General features: G+C 41.0%; 1 protein-coding gene across 1 annotated transcript in view; it reads left to right on the top strand.

Moving 5' to 3' along the window:
* dlgap2a (discs, large (Drosophila) homolog-associated protein 2a) overlaps nucleotides 1-20,376 on the top strand; it is a 119,264-nt gene that overhangs the window by 68,459 nt on the left and 30,429 nt on the right. The window contains exon 4 of the mRNA XM_026353774.1: nucleotides 9,865-11,012. Within this exon, the coding sequence (XP_026209559.1) occupies nucleotides 9,933-11,012 (1,080 nt within the window). The 5' untranslated portion in view covers nucleotides 9,865-9,932. The remainder of the gene's footprint in view (nucleotides 1-9,864; nucleotides 11,013-20,376) is intronic.

The raw sequence follows: 20,376 nt of genomic DNA, 5'->3' as shown, positions 1-20,376 counted from the left end.
CTGACCTGTCTTCCTTTTTCTTCTCCATTGCCGACCAGTCTTCTTAACCCACCCTCTTAATCTGACAACACACAGATTCCCACACAAAAATACAGTGGCAAGAGGAATTTTATGGTTTTCTGCATTAATTTGTCATAAAATCTGATCTGATCTTCATCTAATTCAAGAGTATTAACAAATATAATAAAGTAATAACCCTGTACCAGGGTTTTATTTGTTAATACTTAGATGAATCACATTTTCTGACAAATTAATGCAGAAAATCATGAAATTCCAAATGGTTCACATACTTTTTCTTGCCACTGTACATGTTTGTTAACCAGTATGACATTGTGAATTACTTCTGCTCACCTCACATAGATTTGTAATGGTTTGTTGATGAGATTTAGTAGAAGAGACTGCAGCGAGACCGCTGGGAATTCGGATAAAGAGAATTAGGAATATCGGCTTGACACAAATCGAGTTGGGCCCATCAACATTCAGTGTCAACACTTGCTGTGGATATGTTTTGACCTGTTTTTTTATGTTTTACACATTTAAGCTTTGCACAACAGAATGTGGCAGGTGAACAAGACAGCAGCATTTCATGTACTGAATGCAGTGAGACATTCATGCAAATAATATAACAATGTCTATTTAATGTAAGTGGCACTGTCACATAGCATGTACAGTACGAACACACCACTACACATACTAAATAAATTGTAAATTAGCATCCAAATTACTGAAATGCACCATGTTCTGTGACCTTTTCGTGCTGGAATCCTTCTCATCCCACAAAGGTCATTGTTGGACCACCCTTGGTCTGTTATTGATTGTTCTTCTCATTACTCTGGATAATTTACCAAAAAGCTAAAAACCTGCCAGACAAGATCAATCAATACAAAGCACCACATTTCTCTTTAAATTATATTTATAAAATTGTACGTGGTGTGCAGCCAGGTGGATTCCCTGACTAGTTGCATCAAATATTAGCATGCTTACTAACTATACTAAAGTATACTATACTAAAAATAATATCTGCTAAACATCAGTATGTAGTAAGTGAATCCACTGCATTCAGTAGCCTGACTTAAGACAAAGATTAAGGATTCGAAATGGGACTGAAGCAAATAGTGTAATGTGGCAATAGCAACACATACTGTGCAGTCACATTATGATAATAGTGGCAGCTGTTTACTGCACATCACTTAACAGGGTTATCAGTATAGCTCCATGGAGTGGCTATATCTCCTCTCTGGCTCCTCCAGCATTGGCTTGTAAATAGATTTTGTATGATAAGTTTAGAGTGCACCTGGGGCATTGTCAATAGCACTTCTTTCATTTTAATACTGTGGAATTAGGCCAGTAAAACACTGGGACAGGCACTTAGACTAATTACGTTTTACTGTCAGATGTGTCCAGGTTCACCTCCACTCCCCAGAGCAATTTGAGTCCTCCTCCATCCAAATCAGTGTGTGGGTGCTCTTGTGTTTGAGTGTCTGTGTGCTCACAAACTGGAGTGTTTTTAGACTGTGAACGTTTGATGCAACTTTATGATTCAGTATTGGAATTCCAGCCACATAAAGTTTGAGTTTTCCTTGTGGTAATTAAGACTTTTTACAGGCTTTGACTATCGTTTTTCACCCTTAGATGCTGTCAGTGCACTTCCTTTCTCTGATCAGTTGAACATCACAGCAAATAATTTAACACACTGATCGTCTTTGTGGCTCTAATGTTCCAACTGGCTTTAGAGAAATAAAGGGACACGAGAGACAAGGATCTGAACTGGACTGTCTGTATCACTTCTTTCTCCAAAAAGTCATTATAGTTGGCGTCTGCCCTCCATTTGCTGGGCTGCTGCAGTCTGTAGAGAGGAAAATAACATTAGAGTGGAAAGGATTTCAATTGTCTTCTTCAAGCTGAGGAGTGTGGATACCTTCAGAACCCAGGGGACTTGTAGTGTTTTTAACATTAGATCTGTGATGCGATTGTGTCTGGGGATGGTGGGTTGGCCTGGACTTTCTTATCTGTTGGGAAACATGAGCTGGGTCCTTAATAGTTAATACAGTGACCAACCAGGCAACTAAAAGATCTGATGTCCTTATTGATTCTTATTTCTCTGCCTTCAGCGTGTTTTTTTTTTTTCTTTTTCTTATTATATGTCATGCCAGCAAATAATAACAGTGTGACAATATCAAATTATCTCTCATTTTCTCCTAACTTTCGAAAGGCTGCAAATACAGCAAAGGATGGGATCTTCAGAGCGTGTTGCTACGGCAACCAGGAGCAGTTCAGAGGCTTCCTCTAACAAGTTGCCTGGGAATGCAGCCCTAGCTGTTACACAAGACGGGACTTACTCTCTTTCTCTCTCACACACTCACAGGGCTTTTCCTGTGGCAGAATTTCACATTCAGCATGATTTATTCATAGCTGGATGCCTGCACTGGATTTATGATTCCATGTAAATGCAAGTCCATGGAATCTACTGTACCGTACTTGGCAAGAATCGGTACGGGGGCACTGTTGGACTTGATTTCTGTGGATGTTGTAAATGAAAAAGAGGGCTTTGAATAGATTTAGATTGAGGAGATCGCTGCTTACATATGAAATAAAGCAGCATATTGTGGTAGCGTTGCTGCTGGTGTGTGGGACGAAATCAGCACAGCAGAATATGAGACAAGCAAGTATTCATTAACACTTGAACACTCCAAAATACAAAAGAGAAACCACAAAGTTGGGAAACAAAAAAAAAACTTGTCCCTCAAGGAGGAACAAAGAATGCTGATCTTGACACTTTGATAAATTTCTTTCTGTCACCTATCACTCCATCCCCACGTTGATGGGCAGTGAAAGAAGAGAGCAGAGGAGGAGCGCTGAGCGCAGCACAGATAACACGTTTCATCATTAGCGGGCTCACGATAAGTATTCAGACTTTCAGCGGCTTCTCCTTATCGTGCCGCCGTAATCTCTGTGCAGCTAAATACTACGGCTGCCTGCAGCACGCCACTCTGTAGGTGAAATTGGATGTTAGAGAGGGAAAATTGCCATTTTACGTTTGTTGGAACAGACTGCCAATGGCCTAATCATTTTTTAAGAGATTAGTACTGAGGCTGATAGACTTGGGTACAGAACTCTTATGAGGGGGTTTTAGGAACATGCATATCTGCTGTTATAGCTCCTGTTCCACATTTGTCCCTGTTACCTCCCCAGACTCTCCCAAAGCATCCAGCTGCACATAAACTATCTTTCCAAATGAATTTGTAGTTTACAAGAGATTGCTACTCAACGCCACTAGCGTCTTGTTGTTCTAACGTTAACCCTGCTGGGAGAAAGATGGTGGGGTGTAGCCTTTTTTTAATTGCTGAGGGGGGTGGAGGAGACAATCTTTCTCTCTCTGTGCCACTGCCAAGGCAATATTCTCAGATGTGTAACCACAAGCAAATGTGCACTGGTTATGTGTTTACAAGTTAGGATTGAATGTTTTATTATGACTTTCAAATTATTAGCTATTGTTTCTAGATTAGTTTATTTGTTGTATTTAGCTGAACATTTCTTTTTAAAAGCACTTCTTGTACACTCAAATGGTTATATACACGATATTTAATCGTAGCAGGAGAATTGCCTCGTTTAGTTGGATATGGAGGTGTCTGGTTGAGCCACTTGTTGAACAGCATTCAAACCCTCATTTAGATTCATAAAGCCCTTTTTTATAGTGTGATATGTCGTGTTTTAACTCTGGTGACAGTCTGTTACTCGTCACTTGGCATTTCACAGGAGCGAGCGAGGATACTGTGCTTTTTTTTTTTTAAATGATAGATCATGTCATCATGATATAGTTGTGTGACAATGGCGCCTCTCTAAATCATCCCACCATGAATTCCCAGTTTGATTTAAGGTCAGCTGTAAGAGCAGGTTCTCCCTATTGTGTAAGTGTGTGAGCAACGATGTGACGTGTGCACCACTGACTGAGCACACAGTAACATAACAGACTCTTTGTTATTTATCTCATGTCTTAGCAATAGGTGTCAGTCATAGCAGTGAACATGAAAGAAACAGTTTTTCTTCTGGCAGTCTAAGTGTCATGCTGGTCCAGAGACAGATGGTATATGAGGAAAAATACCAGTGACAAGGGTTTTGGCTCGCAATTGCTGTGGCAGTTTGAAACAGCTCAGTTAGTTGAGTGTTACATTAGCAACTAAAATGCTGCGGGTTCAGTTTCAGCTCACAGTCAACACTTGAAATGTATGCATGAATCGTCCTGTGCTGTCACTTGGATGGACAAGTGAGCAGGATATCTGCCAAAGCCATAAGCCGGGGCCTTATTTGATTGGAGCTGCTATGCTGGATATCACGAGGCTTGCAAAGCTGACAGATTCGCTACTTTGCGTCTTTGTCCATTGGCCCTTTCTCAAATAGATCTAATAGCTCAGACCATTGCTTATTTACCCCGAGGGCTGAGGACACAATTCCCTCTCCTTTGATTTTCTAAAGAAGGGCCAGAATTCTGGGGAGGCTGCATTTAACCTTTGGGAGATGGATAAGAAAGCTGCTCTATCGATTTGTTTAGCTCATAAAGTAAAGGGTGTAATTTTACTCTGGCCAGTTAAAAGGGTTGTTGTTGGAGTAGATAGACAAGGCTATTTTTGTTACAGACATATTTTAAGCTTTTTTTTCTGTCTATGCAAAAGATCTCTCCCTGCATTTGACATTTGTTGCACAATTTTGTGTTTTTCAATGAAAGCACATAGGATTAAGGTGAACTTGACATGACATGAATATCTGGGCGTTCACAAGACTAGTTTAGACGCTGGTGGCTGTGAGTACCAGAAGCTGGATGGTAAAACATTAAAGGTTGTCATTGCAAGTCTCTAGTGTGCTCTCTCCTTTACATAAACTCACCTTTCATCCAAATCCGCTCTTAAACAGTGCCGCAGCCGGCCACCATACTAAGAATGTCACTTCTGAAGGTCGCATACCTTTGATCTGTCAGTCGAGTCCGGCGCTTCATTATCTTTTAACTTTGTTTTCAACTTCAGTTAGGGTTTGAGCAGGTGGAAGAGTGGAAGCTGTCACTGATACTCAGTGGCGATATAATGCTATTTAAATGCTAATGTGTTAAGAGGAGCAAAACGACCTTTACTCACACCGCACACGGGCGGAGCAGGAGCACAAAACAGGACCCCTTAATAAATTAGCCTCTTCCTCTGACTCGGTTTCTCTTGCCTGCACACCTTGTGTCAGATGTAAGGTGTGTTTATCACTATCATGCCCGGAGGACTTTGAACATGGGTATTGGTTTAAGGATTAAGTCAGACATGATGACTACACAATGTGTGGAATTTTAAGTTGAGTCATGTTTTTCAACTGGAAAAAACTGGTTTATTAGACTTCTTATCAGTGCAGCAAGTCCAGGTCTAGACAATCAGGTTAAAGGGTTCCCTTCCTTTTAATTTCATTAATTCATTTGTGAACTCATTCTTATCATTAACAACATTTAAAAGTGCAACAGCCTGGCACTTATTGAAAAAATAATAGAAAATAGCGTCTTATTGTGCTAAAATATAATTGCCATCCAGTCTCTAAATTCACCCTCCGTCCTAGCAGTCCATCTACGCAGTTGGCACCCTTGTCAGGAAGCCGATAATGTGATGGCAGGTGCTGGTATCAGTGTAAAAACAACAAGCCCTCTGCCTGTCCACAGATGTCACAGATACTTGTCTCCCTGTTTGCAGAGCGCTTGGCAGAAAGATGCACGCTCACCGAGAGAGAGCTGCTTTCCTCTCAGTCCGTGTAAATATTAAATAACCTTTAAAATGTTATGTGGGACTTTCTTTTTGGATTGTGCATCTGCTTTTTTATTTTCTTCCTTTAGCTGAAGTTCAGTTCTGTGCAAGCAGAGGAAGGGACGAACAGGGAGAAAGTGAGATGGAGAGCGACTGGGTCTGTCATCTGTCATATAATCCCAGGAAAATGCCATAACTCTGCCAGCAAATAATTTATTCAGTGCAACTCCCTGAGTTACCTCAGGGAGTAGTCAGCTGTCAGAGGAAGGCCTTAGAGTAAGACAGTGACATAACTTCAGACAGAAATGTAGCTTTGCATCAATCAATAATGCACCGTCATCCACTTGCTACAATTACTAGCAAGCTGTGAACTGAACTGAGTCAGGCCAAACAAGTTCACCTGATTTAGCATGTTGAAATGTAATGTTTGACAGGAAGGCTTCAGCTTAGCTGTACTGTATACACCCTTGCAAAAACAGTCCCTCTTCTGGGAAATTTTCTTATCTCTTTTCCCTCATGCATACATAGAGTAGTCGGGATTAATTTTACATCAGGCTGCCAAGTAGACATCGTCACGTAAGACTGGTAAACAACGAGAATTTGTTTTCATCTCGACAGATGGAGGACGACAGCAACAGAAGAGCACTGCTGCACCTCAGGGGTTGAGATCTTAGACCTCGTTAAAATTAAGTTTGAAAGGAATAGATTTTATCCCATTTGAAAGATGAAAAGGAAACATCCACAGTTAGTCATAGTACACAACCAGTACAGTCACTCTCATGATGTTATTTATTTATTTCTTTGTGAATATGAGACTTTTACAGAGCTTTTGACAAACACCTCTGGACGCAGTGACAAAACCCACGGGACTTTTACATGCACACTGTATGGTTTGTAGCAGTTAGTTGCTTTGTTTATACTAGTGCAGCTCACACAGCTGTGGCATTATTCCTCTTTTAGGCCATCAACACAGTGTGGTAATACATATCTATTCAGCAGGCAAAACCACACAAAGACTTGGCTGAAGTCACACCAACTGAAATAGCTGGTAATGGACAGATGGCTATACCAGCATGTAATACAGTGAGCATACAATAGAGTATGTTGTATCAGAAGCTGGGCCATAAAGTCTACCCTTCCCAAACCTGTGGATGAATTTTAAAAAAAAAGTTTCTCATTAAGTTTCTTTCTGCAGCATTTGAAGGCAGCGGGACACCTGTTAATAAATCTACAGCCAGACGTGCCGCGCCAGAGCTCAGTGCACCATATCCTGTTCACCTTGAGAAATGACAGAAGTCTGCTCCATAATGATCACACACAACTCTACACACATCCGGCTGGTTGGTTAGAACTTGGTATTCTCCATGTTACACGGATGACGGGGAATTACCTGAGCCTATTATTTCTGTGCATCATGAGAAATGTCACAATTAATCATAATAACAACATCCCACTCTCTCCCTCATTCTGTCTCGTCCTCTCTCTTAAGCCTCTGAGACACGGACATTACTTCAACTACGCTCTATGACATATGCATTTATATGAAAAGCTAAGGCCATACTCCTTCACTTCATCACATTCACATGCTTGGGAAGATGCCTGCCTGCTGACAGAGGCACAGAAAACCTCACAAAGCTCACAAGCCCTCCAGGCATCCTCTCAAGCTCACAGTTGATATGATGAAACTGTCTGCTATTACTTTTGGGTCATTGTTTCTTCTGTTGCATCCCATCCACAGAATGTATCAACTAAAACCATCTACATAACCATTGATGACAATGCCGTATGGTATGTGCTTGTAATGGCACCATTGCTTATTTGCAGCTTTGTTGTTGTACTGTCTGCATCTGCGCAACACCTTTAACATCCAACAACTTGACTTAAACAATTGTCTCATAGTGATGACTGCAGCCGCCTCTTTCAGGTTGGGTGGCGCCTCCTTGTAAACTTTATTCTTGACATCTTGACATTCTCTAAATACACCATAAAAAAATCTTCCTGGATCCAATTCTTCTTTGTAGTACTTTAATATAAGTGTGTTCAATATTTTGAGTCATGCCAATTATTTAAAATACAGAATAAACCAGACAGAAATATTTGGACTATGGAGTATCCATAAATATACAGTTCCAATCCAAAATCTGGACTCATCAGACCACATGATCTTCTTTTAGTAGTCCCAGTTTTAGTAATCATTCTCCTTAGATAGAGTTTTCTTTGCTTGATGCCAATAATTTGACTCTTCTGAAACAGATTAACATATTTTCCACGACCACAGGATGTGTCTTCTGACATAGTTGTTAAAGAATTGAGAAGCTGCTCACTGCATCAGTTAGAGTTAAATAACTTGTTGAAAGATGAAACATAATCATCCAAGCAGTAATTATCCAATGAGAGGCTCTTACCCATTTGCTTAGTTAAAACAGAGTGGTGACTTTTTTTTTATTGGACGGGCAGTGCATTTTAATTAGATTTGACTCTTTCAGTTGGTTTTTAGTTTTTTTATGTACCTATTAAATAATAATTCAATAATCTTGGCATTAAAAAAGCTCATTTTATATTTTTCAATGTACACAGTATATTAATTGAACATTCTGTAAAATTATCCTTTATTTTACAAGATTAAAAAGGACAGTGACAGGTAACCAAGCTCCGTTACAGTTATTCTGTGTTTGTTTGATTGTGTCCTACTTCACAACACAGGGTGCAGATCAGTGTGAAATATGACCTGGAGAAGTGTTTCAAGCACAATATTTAGCCTTTCATTGAGAAACAGGTAATAAGAAAATCTAAACAGAGAATAATCAAAATGATCTAGCTTTTAAACAAAGTCATGATGCTTGAAATACGATTTTACACCACTAATTATAATAATATCATATGTGTATTATAATTATAATTATATAGCACTACCTAAATAGCATTCAATGGCTAATTCAACCCACTCATGACCTTCAGACAGAAGACCTCTCTTGCTTTGTAATCTGTTCCACAAATGTAATTGTTTCCATGTTGAAGTCATGTTAAGATAGATAGCACTCATTTAACCTTTGGAATTTTAATCTCATCATCTAAGGGAAATAGTGGTGCATACAGATGCAGCGGCCTAGAGCTCTTGGCTTTGCTGCTTTTTGTTTGGGGGTTTTAATCCTTTGGTTAAAAACCACATAACAGAGACTCATATACAACCTATACAGATCTTTGTAATTTGTACGTGTGACAGTGAGTGATTAATGTAATATGTGTGTTTATTGTATGATTCTATCATTGTATTGCTTTTTTTTAAATCATTTTTAATTTTCTATATAATTATTTTTCCTTGTGATGTTTTGCACCAGTAGGGCTCAACCAGTTTCGTTGTATACATGATGTACAATGACAATAAAGGCTATTCTATTATATTCTAAATGTGATTCAAAAGAAGGGCACCGTAATTACTTTGGAAGCAGATGGTATTGTAGCATAAGAGTAAGCATTTCCCCTGATTAAGTTAAATACATTGCTATAGAGTGCTGGGATGTCTGCCCTTGGTGGTCGACACACAGAACTGGGTTTTGATCTAAGATTATGCAGCCAACAGAAGGAAAAAGGAGAGACTGTGCACGTGGTGATCGCTTCCCCAAGGACAGCGCTCCGGTCGTATACCTCTCGACAGTCTCCTCAGGGCTTTGACGGATGACACAGGCACCACGGAGTGATAGGCTATTATTACACTTTGCATTGGATAAATGGCAATGTGGGCTCTTACCTGTTGCCTGCCCTTTTCTCATTCTGTCCCCCCCTCCCGGCTTTCCAGCAGTATTTCATCACTGACTGTAATAGAAGGGAAAAAATAGGATGGTCGAGATGTATCTGTGCTGCTGTTGATTTCACTTCCACGTTTAAGATGTGCTACTTTTTGAGTTTTGTGTGTGTGTGCGTGTGTGTCCTTTGTAGTTGGATGTGAGAGCACGGTGGATAATGACCAGCTTGTTTGACGATGTGTGATTTTGCTACTATGCTTTTTCCCCCTGCCTCATTAAGTGTGAACTGCATTTCTTTTAATGGGAAAATCTTTTTAACCCTGGGTGTGATCTAGCTTTCTCTCTTTTGCTTTCAGACCAGCAGTATTCATGGTCACCCTCGCAGCCCTTCGATGAGGACAGCTACTCTCCTCCACCCAGGAACATGAAGGGTCTCTCCGGCGGCCGCCCTGCCCAGCTTCAACTCACTTCTCCCACCTCAGCCCATACTTGCGGCCTGGCTGATTGTGACCATTCCCTGGACCACCATCTCCATCATGGTGACTCACGGCCTCCTTCCTACCTCCTCAGCCCCACTGAGAGCTGCCCTCTTGAGGGTCACCACCGTTGCTCTCCAAGGAGCTCCATCCACTCTGAATGCATGGTGATGCCTGTGTTCATGTCAGCCACTGATCACTCCATCTCTAGTAGCACTTTTCCCCGCATGCATTACGGCAGTGCTTTGCGGGACAGTAGTGGAAACACTTCTGGGGGCAGGGATTCCCGGGACGACGACAGATCATCGTCACATGGTGGCAGCAGCAAGATGAACCGAATTCCAGCAAATCTCCTGGACCAATTTGAAAAGCAGATGCCGCTACACCGAGATGGCTTCCACACATTGCAGTATCAACGCACCTCCACAACAACCACAACTACAGAGCAGCGCAATGAAAGTCCCGGGCGAATACGCCACTTAGTTCACTCGGTGCAGAAGCTCTTCACAAAATCACACTCTCTAGAAGGATCCTCCAAGATGAATGGTACTAAAAGCGACTCGCACCGGGACAGCTCTCACCACCACCATCACCACCACCAAGGCCACCACAAACACAGCAAACGCAGCAAGAGCAAAGAACGTAAATCTGACGGTAGCGGCAAGCAACGCTCAGGAGGTTGGTGGAGCTCAGATGACAACCTGGATAGTGACAGCACATACAGAACACCGAGTGTCATGTCGCGGCATCCTGTGGACCACATCAGCCACTGCTACCCTGACTCCATGCACGGCCACCTGGCAGGAGACCTGTCTCTAAAGACCTCTAAGAGTAACAACGACGTCAAATGCTCGGCCTGTGAGAGCATAAGCATGGCACCAGAGGGCAAGTTCATGAAGAGAAGCTCCTGGTCAACGCTGACGGTCAGCCAAGCCAAGGAGGCCTACAGGAAGTCCTCACTCAACTTGGAGAAGCCCATGACACCTACTGACCTAAAGCCCAACCTCAGGCCCTGTCACTATCTACAGGTGAGTCTAGTGTATATTGTTTTGTGTCTCTCAGCCTGTATCATGGACACAAGTTTTCTAGTTGATCATTGCAGCTTCTAATTTCACTGAGCGAAAAAAAAAACCCTTCTTGCACATTTCTTTTGATGCCACTTGAGAAAACTCACAGACTGACAAACAAATTTAGTGTATTTAAATGCACGGATGTGTGAATGGTTAGATTATGGTCCTTTGAACGACATGTTGAAAGCAGAAGGTGGTGATTTGAAAGCCATAAGCAATTGAAGAGATGATGAAAAATTTCATTTTATCTCTAACTACAGTGATTGAGCGTCCATTCACCATGATTTAAAATTCATGACAACACAACAGCAACCAAGAGAAAAACAACAGTCCTAAAACCTAAGCCTGCATTGGACAACACCATTTTTTTTTCAGGCATCATCAGCCAATAGAAAAGCAAGAAAAGTTGCTCATCTCTGCTGGATTTCTGTTTGATCTAAAAGGTGACGTTTTGTTCGTTGCTACCCTGGATGTTACACTGTGAACCTGTCCTGTGGCTCAGCATGTGGCCGGCAGCGGGACTGGGGACTAGCGCAGTAGGACGAATCAATTAACTCCACAAACGATCTGCACCGTAGGGGGAAGAGTCAGCAGTATGAGAATAAAAGAGACCAGAGATCAATGATGATTGTTATCATGTTGTTTGCTTCGATTTTGCATAGGTTTCAGCTCTGAAAAAAGGTTAGCATTTCGCTCAGGCGTATGATCAGCTCTGCGGGACACCCCATAGCACTGCAGGGATCAATTCACAGTGAGTCAGCACTTTTCACAGAAGTGTCTTAGGGGTTTTATATGCATGCTGAAGGGTATAGAGAAAGCATGCTGAGAAATCCCAAATTGCAAATCCAAGCAGGAAAAAATAGATTCAGTTACAATGCTGTTCAATATACAACAATGTGGTATCTGATAGCATCATGTAAGTACCGCCTGCAGCCAAAATAAAGTGAGCACTTCAGCACATTGGGAACGAGGTGACTCAGTACTCTAAGCGTAGACTGTGTTGTATGGATTAGAGACTGTTGTAAACAGAAAGCCAATACATTACTCAAATCAGCCAATGCAGCCAAAGAAAGCACTCAATCTAAGCTCACGTCAACAGAAAATGTTTTAGAGGGCTAATTTTGAATAGCATATTTTAAATAACTGATGACTATTTTGAACAGAGCAGACAGAAACCTTTTTACAATCCCACTAAGTGCAGTAATCTTTCAATAGGAGAGTGCTCAGCAGCCCCCCCCCCCCCCCACCCCCCCTCCCTTACTTCCATTTGGTCATTCAGCTGAGGTAGTGTCCGAGTCACAGCACTATAAACACTTCTAAAAATATCCTCCTCTCCTACTTTCTGCCGCAGGGCTATATTTAGCTCTAAGTTTTATCAATCCAATCCATGCAGGGTGACACATCTTCCCTCCCCAGAGGAAAATAAGTGCCCTCCCAGAGTGCTGGAAGATATATGGAAGGAGAGAGGCAGAGAAAGTTGGATATGCACTGAGCTCTGTGCCTCTGTGAATGAGAAAGAAACAGCAAACGAGGTGGCTGTTTTTGCACCCCATGGCTACTGTTGTTACTCATCATCACAAACACTCAGGCAGAGAGGTAGCGTTAATATCCAGAAATGACACTCTACGCACACCGAGGGGTCACACTGAGAAGGTTTCACTTCCTGCTGTTGCTGAATTGGGATTATCCACAAGTGTCTGCATTGTAACAACATAGATTATATCCAAGGAGAGTGTGTGTGTGGTGGTGTGGTGTGTGTGTAATAGGGTGTGGGATGCTTCTTTGCTTTTTATCACACACCAGATGGTTTGATGATGTGCTAGTCACCTTGTTTGCGTCCTTGGTTGATGACAGAGGGAATGGGAAACTTCAAGTTTAAAAGTATGAGACCACATACAGAAGGATGTGTCTTCCTGATATGTCTGTACGTTAATGTGTGTGTGTGTGTTTGTTTGTGTGTATGTGGAGATGTATGCAGCAGGTGTGTTTGACTCTCCCCATGTGATAGTGGGGTCAGCTTGTGTGTACTGCCAAAAGATCGATTAACTGGGCATCGGTGAAGACATAGATAGATTATTAATGATACTTGGCATCAGCAATCTCTCTCTTTCTGTTGCACATTAATTTCACAAATTGCCCCCAACACACACACACATTACTGTGCCATTTGTTGGTGGCAGGCTACGTTGGAGAAATTAAAAATTCTGTATTATGTGCACAGAAGTGTTTGGACTGCCATGTTTCCCTTGTTCTTACACATTCTCTCAAATGACATATGTAACCAAACCCGCTGCAGCGACAGCTGTAATCCATGCCTCCTCCATATTCTTTGCACCCAGCCTGGAACTTCACACCACAATAACTTTTTTTACTGACAGCTCTCAGTCCTGATTAAGTCAGCTACTCCAGCAAATGCTACTCTCTTCTCTCCCTGCGTACAGTACTAGTACAAAGGGAGGATTAGTCTTTGATAGTTTTGCTGATAGGGCATTGCAGTGGGATTTAATAAGCCAATTAATTGCCATGTTGGCTTGCCAAAGATGGAGCTTGAAAGGGTGGTGATTAAAATACAAAAGGGAAACGCAAAGCAGCAGAAACAAAACTGGCACTGTGACGGAAAACTACTGCAACACACCTACACACACAGGGGTTTCCTAGCTTTTTCATTAATGAGTTCCCAGATAGCTGTCAGACCATGAACCAACACTTAGGAAGACTTTGTCCCAGGAACCCCAGGATCAGTTAAATGTGGCTCATCTCTGTTGCCTGAGGTGGCTTTGTGGGCACAGCTGTGTCAAACAGCATCTGCTCATATTTGTGTTTTATTATCTCAAACCTCAAGTTTCCTTTGTTTCTACAAGGACGTTGTCATGTTATAACCATTTAATAGTCAATTGTTAAGAACATTCTCTCGTATACAATGTAAAGAGCCTTGAGATGGCATCTGTTGTGATTTAGCGCTATACAAATAGAACTGAATTGGATTGAATATATTTTCTGTGTGGTACTGCTCACTCAAGCCAAATCAGTAATTATGACTAACTATAATAGCATCCTAATTCTGGGAGGGTTTATAGTCTATATTTGCTGCTTTAATAGTGTTTTCTTACACTGCTTGTCCAGATTTACCCTGATGAGCACATCAGAGTAAGAAGAGAGGCAGGTGATGTGATGCACCCATCATGCTTAGTGTCCGCTGTACAAGCCTCTGGGAGCAGTGCTATGATCTGGGGTTGCTGTAGTTGGTCAGGTCTAGGTTCAGCAACTTTATGTGCCTAAAGAATGAGGTCAGCTGAATACCTGAATATACTGAACGACCAGGTTATTAATCAATCAATGGATATTTTCTTCCCTGATGGCACAGACATATTCTAGGATGACAATGTCAGGATTCATTAGGCTCATATTGTGAAAGAGAGGTTCAGGGAGCATGAAATATAATTTTTCCAGACCTTAACCCCACTGAGAATCTTTGGGATGTGTGGAGAAAACTTTGCACAGCAGTTTGACTCTCCCATCATCAATACAAGATATTGGCGAAAAATTCATGCAACTCTGGAGGGGAATAAATGTTGTGACATTGGTGTATTGATATGACACCACTGTAATCAGAACAAAAGATGGTCCACAAACGTGTGTGAGGTTTTTTTTGGAAGTGTATTTAACCTGAACAGCTCAGTTTATTTGGTGCAAGTTGAGTCCATAACTTTGACTTTGCAGTGTCAAATGTTTGGAAAACACGTTCCTCTTTTTTTTAAATAGAGGATTACTGACAATTACTGTATTATCTTTAATTCCCAACGATCCCTGTCCAATCCACTGCAGATTACCTGGGTTAGGTGTTCCCAGATGAGGTTGTAGTGAATAATGATGGTTTCCCTATCTGAAGCCTTGTTTTGATATTTCCCTGCCCCCAAGTGGCCAAAAATTAATTATTGCTGCTTTGACAGAAGCTGAAGAAATGCAGATGAAGGCAAAAGTAATGTAAATTGATGGTTGATAAACTGTACGATCTACCAGTGGCTTTCCTGTTAATGTCACACACCTCAGGTGTATCGGCTAATGTGAACTGTCACAAATTGATTCAGGGATTTTAACAAAAGGGATTCACACATGAGAGTCAGTTGATATAAATATAATAAGCATTATAGTAATTGAGTATGGAAATCGGTGTGCAGATAAGACAAATGAGCAATGCAAAAAATGTATGAATGTGTGGTGGTTTTATAGGTGGAGAAGAAGATAATGCCAGTGTCAGCTGAAGGAAGATAGCAGCAGCAAGCTTTTATGATGATGAGCTGACAAACCTCCAGTGTCAGCCAGTTGCTCACTGAGCTTGACAAGGATAGCCCTCTAGACAGTGGGGGGGGGATTTGTTATGAATAGTACACTGTCAGTGTTCAACTTGGACCAGTGCATTACCAACTGTGACAGCAAACTGGGAAGGAAATGTCTTCTCCGGTATTTAGAAATATAATTTTCCAAATAATAGTTAGAAATACAGAAATGTACTATTAGAAATAGTATAGTATGGATGTAAACTTAGAATTTAGCCGTATGTGGGTCTGCACCAGTCCTTTTTCTAGTCAGTCGTGGCTTTAACATTTCCAGTGTGGGCAAGCTGCACATAGTGTTAAAATATAACTGTATACAGAATTCTATAGAAGATCCAACAATCCCAAGCTCTAGGAGACAGTGGAGACAAAAAAACTCCCTTTAACAGAAGAGACCGCAAGCAGAACCAGGCTTCAGGGTAGGCGGCCATCTGCCTCGACCAGTTGGGGTGAGTGGAAAGAGGAGAGAGAAAAGAACAGCAGGCAACTAAAACAACAACAAGCACAAAAACATTGGATAGGTTGGTAGGACCAGTAACTGGACTCTGGAGATATACAGCTCCATGGCTGAGGATACCTGCAGAAAAGTACAGAGAGAGGGAGACAGAGAGGAGGAAACACAGCTACTGGAGAGAGAAAACACAAAGCTAATGACATGCAATGATGGCATTTGAATGGATAGACACGAGGTAAAGAAATGAGAGGAGTGGAGAGGAGCTCAGTGTATAAGGGAGGCCTGTCCTCTAAAAGTGAGGTGTTCAACTGGGAAAAATGCAACTGTGAGGTCTTTAAGATATGATGGAGCGTTTGTTAAGTGCTTTAAATGTGAGGAGAAGGATTTTAAAATCTATTTTCTATTGATAGCGAATTACAATAGTCATCATATATTTGAGACAGTACGCTCCTAATTTTAGCAACTAAATAAGCTGAGCAGAACATTAGAGGACATCAAGATCTTTATGTATTTACACATTCTTGTTTCTTCTGGTTTCATGTATAAATATAGCTGTGAATCATCTTCATAGCAATGGAAATGTAATAATTTCCTATTACCGTTGCCTAAGGGGGTCAAAAGAATCGGTCCAAGCACAAAACCCTGTGGAACTCCGTAATTCACTTTTGTGTGCACAGAAAACTCATCATGAACGTGCACAAGCTAGAATCTATCTGATAGAGAACATTCAAACCAGCCTCATGCTGTTTCTGTAATCTCAATGACATATTCAAATCCGTTTAATAAACTGTTGTGATCTATGTCGAATGCAGCACTAACATCTAACAAAGTGACTATAGAGAGAAGTCTGTTGTCTGTCACTAAGAGAAAATTATTAGTGACCATATCCAGTGCTGGTTCTGTGCTATGATGTCCTCTAAATCCTAACTGGAAATCTTCATTCAGGTTATTCCTGTGAAGGTGGTCACATAATTGCTTTGAAACTACTTTTTCAAGGATTTCTGTGAAGGGCAGATTGGATATTGGTCTATGAAAGGCTAAAACCCCTGAGTCCAGAGCAGGCTTTTGGAGGAGAGGTTTGAGTACAGAAATCTTAAAGGCCTGTAGTACGAAGCCTGTTAGTAAAGATAGATTCATCTGATCTAAAATGGACGTGCTGATCAAAGGTAAAACATCTTTGAGCAGTCGGGATGGGGTCTAAGAGACATGTTGATGTTATATACAAAAAAGTAATTTCCATTTTACTTAAAGTTAAGTAAAATTGGTATACTTCACTTAGTTAAACCTCTGTGATGAACTGTATCATTTTCATTTCACTGGAGTGTTTTCTTGATATATTATTACCCTACTTCTGCATCTCTGTCTGTCTGTGAGTGCCCTTTTATCTGTCCTCGGCCAGTAAATTTAGCTTGGAACAGATGCACAGATGTTACCATCTGACTCTGACAAAAGAAAATGCCACAGATTGTACTCTGCGTTGCAAAAAATATCACATTGAGCCAATTAGTTGGCCAAAAAATAAAAATGAAGTGTATAGTAAAGGTAAAGCAGGGGTTTTATTTTATTTGTATTTGATTAACAGCAATTATTTATGTGAGATGTGTGGTGTAGGTGCAGCAATCCAATCATCACAGCATGAGGGAACCACGCGTCCTACCTTTTATCAACCATCAACAATCTAAGATTTTTTCGTTTCCTTGGCCTCTGGAGGCAGCTCTCCTTAACACACCTTGGCTGAAGAGCTTGATGTAAAGAAAATCTAATAATATTTGTTATGAAGTTATAAAGTTTTCAAGAGTGACTAGTTATAGCAAAGTCAGTCTGTCAGTAGGTCCACTGCTTTGGTCCAGGCACTGAGACAGATATGGTCCTCAGAGGGTGAATCTTAATGAATTTAGTGATAATGGTGATGGGTGTTAAAGAAAATGATTTAAGTTATAAATGTGTTGTCATTTAAAGTGTGATTTAAGAGTGCAGTGAAAATGATCGCTTAGTGACTAATCTGTAACTACAAAGACGTAAATATTCTGCTGTCATATAGGCTTTATACTGGTTTTGGCTAAACCAGTGCTATTAGAATAAAAAGGGGAAGGGCTCACTTAGTCAGATTTTTCACACACTTTCTAGTGCATGACTGTTTCCTTGTCCTATTATCTATTATCTGTCTATTTACACTCTCATGCTGACATTTGACAGCATAGACTGTCTGCAAATAAACACGGAGACAAGATTACCATACAGATTTTTAAACGCTGCATGTGTGGGTGTGTGAATGAGAAAGACGGAGAAAAGCAGCGTCGGAGGTGGGCGTGTGGTAGGTGTTCAGTCGGCTAGTAAGGAATCCATGTATTCTTTCTCCCCTTCAAGACGGGAAGAAGAGAAGGACAGAGAGAAGAAAAAGGCACCTGTTCCGTCTCACACAGCATATCCAAGCAATCTTGTGGGAGGAAATGAGAGGCTGGAGGATGGTGGGTAGGATTACCAATGATTGAACCTTTAAGAACTCTCCAACCACCTCCTTTCCTTCCTCTCTCTCTTGGCCATTTATTGCACTTTCACTACACCATCCTGCCTCTCTCTCTGTCTCTCTGTCCATCTAACTGAGTTTCTTCACCTAATGACAGTGACTTATGTTTCTTAGTGGGAGAGTTGCTGCGTATAGACAGAGCCACAGAGTTAATCAATGAAATGCACTGCTGCACTGCAGGAGGGGTGGCTGAGACCTGCCTAGCCCAATGCCCAGCATATAAACACCACACACATACTCATACACATACACACCACACTCAGTGTGGCTTCCTACCGAGTCAACTTTCAAAGCTCTAGAAGAAAAGATAGACGCAGGCTCTTAATATGCCAATGTCTGCACAATCCTGCCATGAGATACTGATATGAGCCATTTCACCAGTTATTTATTGGCAAAGCTAAGAGTGGCGAGGCAGCTTGGATACACAGTCTATGTAGGAGAAAATCATTTTCCTCAAGTCATGTCTGATCTTTACCGAGCAAAATCTAGCTAATTAAAAGGAAGTAAAAGTTCTGTTATTGTGCAAATGTAACTTTAAATAAGAATCTTCACACTTGAGCTGTGAATTTTCACACAGCTCCCTCAGACTTCAGCTCACATTCACAAAGGAGCTTCACGTCTTAGCCTCAAAACGGAGCGCTGGTCAACACAGGACGCGTCACATTCGTTTGGGAACTAAAAAATCTAAGTTCCCTGTAAATATATGAACTAATTGCACTTGATGATACGTGAATTCCAAGTGTTTCCTTCATGGGACCTTTAGGTCAAGGCCTATGTTGACGAGCATGGATGTTTCAGCTCCGCACAAAGCATGCTGGGACGCCATGTGTGCTTTCACAGCAGTCAGTAGGAGCATGCTGCTACCCAGCCTGTTTTTTTTTTTTATCTTCATAAGGAGACACCCTACAATCTCTTCAGTTTATCAGCAAGTCCAAATTAAACAAATCTCACCACAGCTTGCGCCTGTCCTCTGGTGTTCCGTTCATTAATTAGACGTCTAAAAATATCAAACCCCTCAAAGACTTAATTAACCCATCGACTCCATTTGGTAGCTGGTGCATGCCTGTCTTTGGAGGGGAGATGAATGACTTTTATCAGAATGTGTGTTTGAGTGTGTGTGCGTGTGTATCTGTTACGTTGTGTATCCTGTCCATGTTTTGGATAGAAGACATCATAGTGTGTTTATATATTCTTGCATACATGTCTGCAATAAGTCCTTTTGTGCTTAGGTGTGTATTCATGTGTGCCTATTTAGGCTTCATATACATTTATCAATATCTTTTCAAGGTATAATTACCTCAGCCTTTCAGTGAAGTCTGCTGCCAAGCTTTAAATACCCAGAAGATACACTGTAATCCCCATCAATCATGCCTTTCCCCTTTTAAACTTCACAAAATAGGTAAAAAGAAAAAGAGAGAAACTCTGCTCAAACTCAAACACTGCTTTGATCCAACATTTTCTAAGATCAACAAGGACTGGGTCACATTAAAGTCATCATGGATCAATTATTCAAGTCATATAGATTTGATGGGACACTTGTTGGAATAGCAATTGCGGGTGGACGTGTACTAATACTGGCTGTTAGTAGAATTTATGTCACAGTGATACCTTTTTTCCTGCATATGCATTCAGTAAACAGCTGCATTTAGTGCTGTTGAGGAATTTTACTCTCATTACTGTTGAACGAAATTGTTTTGCACCAAAGATTTTGTGTTGAGAATTCCAGCTGCTTTTCATAGAAAGACTAATTTCTGTTTTTATTTCTTTTTCAGAAATAATCACACTTCAATTGTTATTTCCCAAAAGATGACATTTGCATCAGAAAATGATTAGAGTCATGTGTCTGAAGCATTAGTGACATTTGGATGCAGCCTATCTTCTCCTGACATTTGCTGCAGCCGGTTCAGCTGCCGCCTAGTTCATTGTGAACCTGTGAGTTGAGAGTTAGTCACTGACTGACTGCAGAAAGTTTCAAAAAACACAGATTGGCTATCAAGTATAATCATA

This window comes from Anabas testudineus, chromosome 12 (assembly GCF_900324465.2).
Source record: "Anabas testudineus chromosome 12, fAnaTes1.2, whole genome shotgun sequence".
Classification (NCBI taxonomy): domain Eukaryota; kingdom Metazoa; phylum Chordata; class Actinopteri; order Anabantiformes; family Anabantidae; genus Anabas; species Anabas testudineus.
The sequence above is the reverse complement of the archived record's forward strand: the minus strand, read 5'-3'. Positions and strand labels throughout refer to the sequence as shown.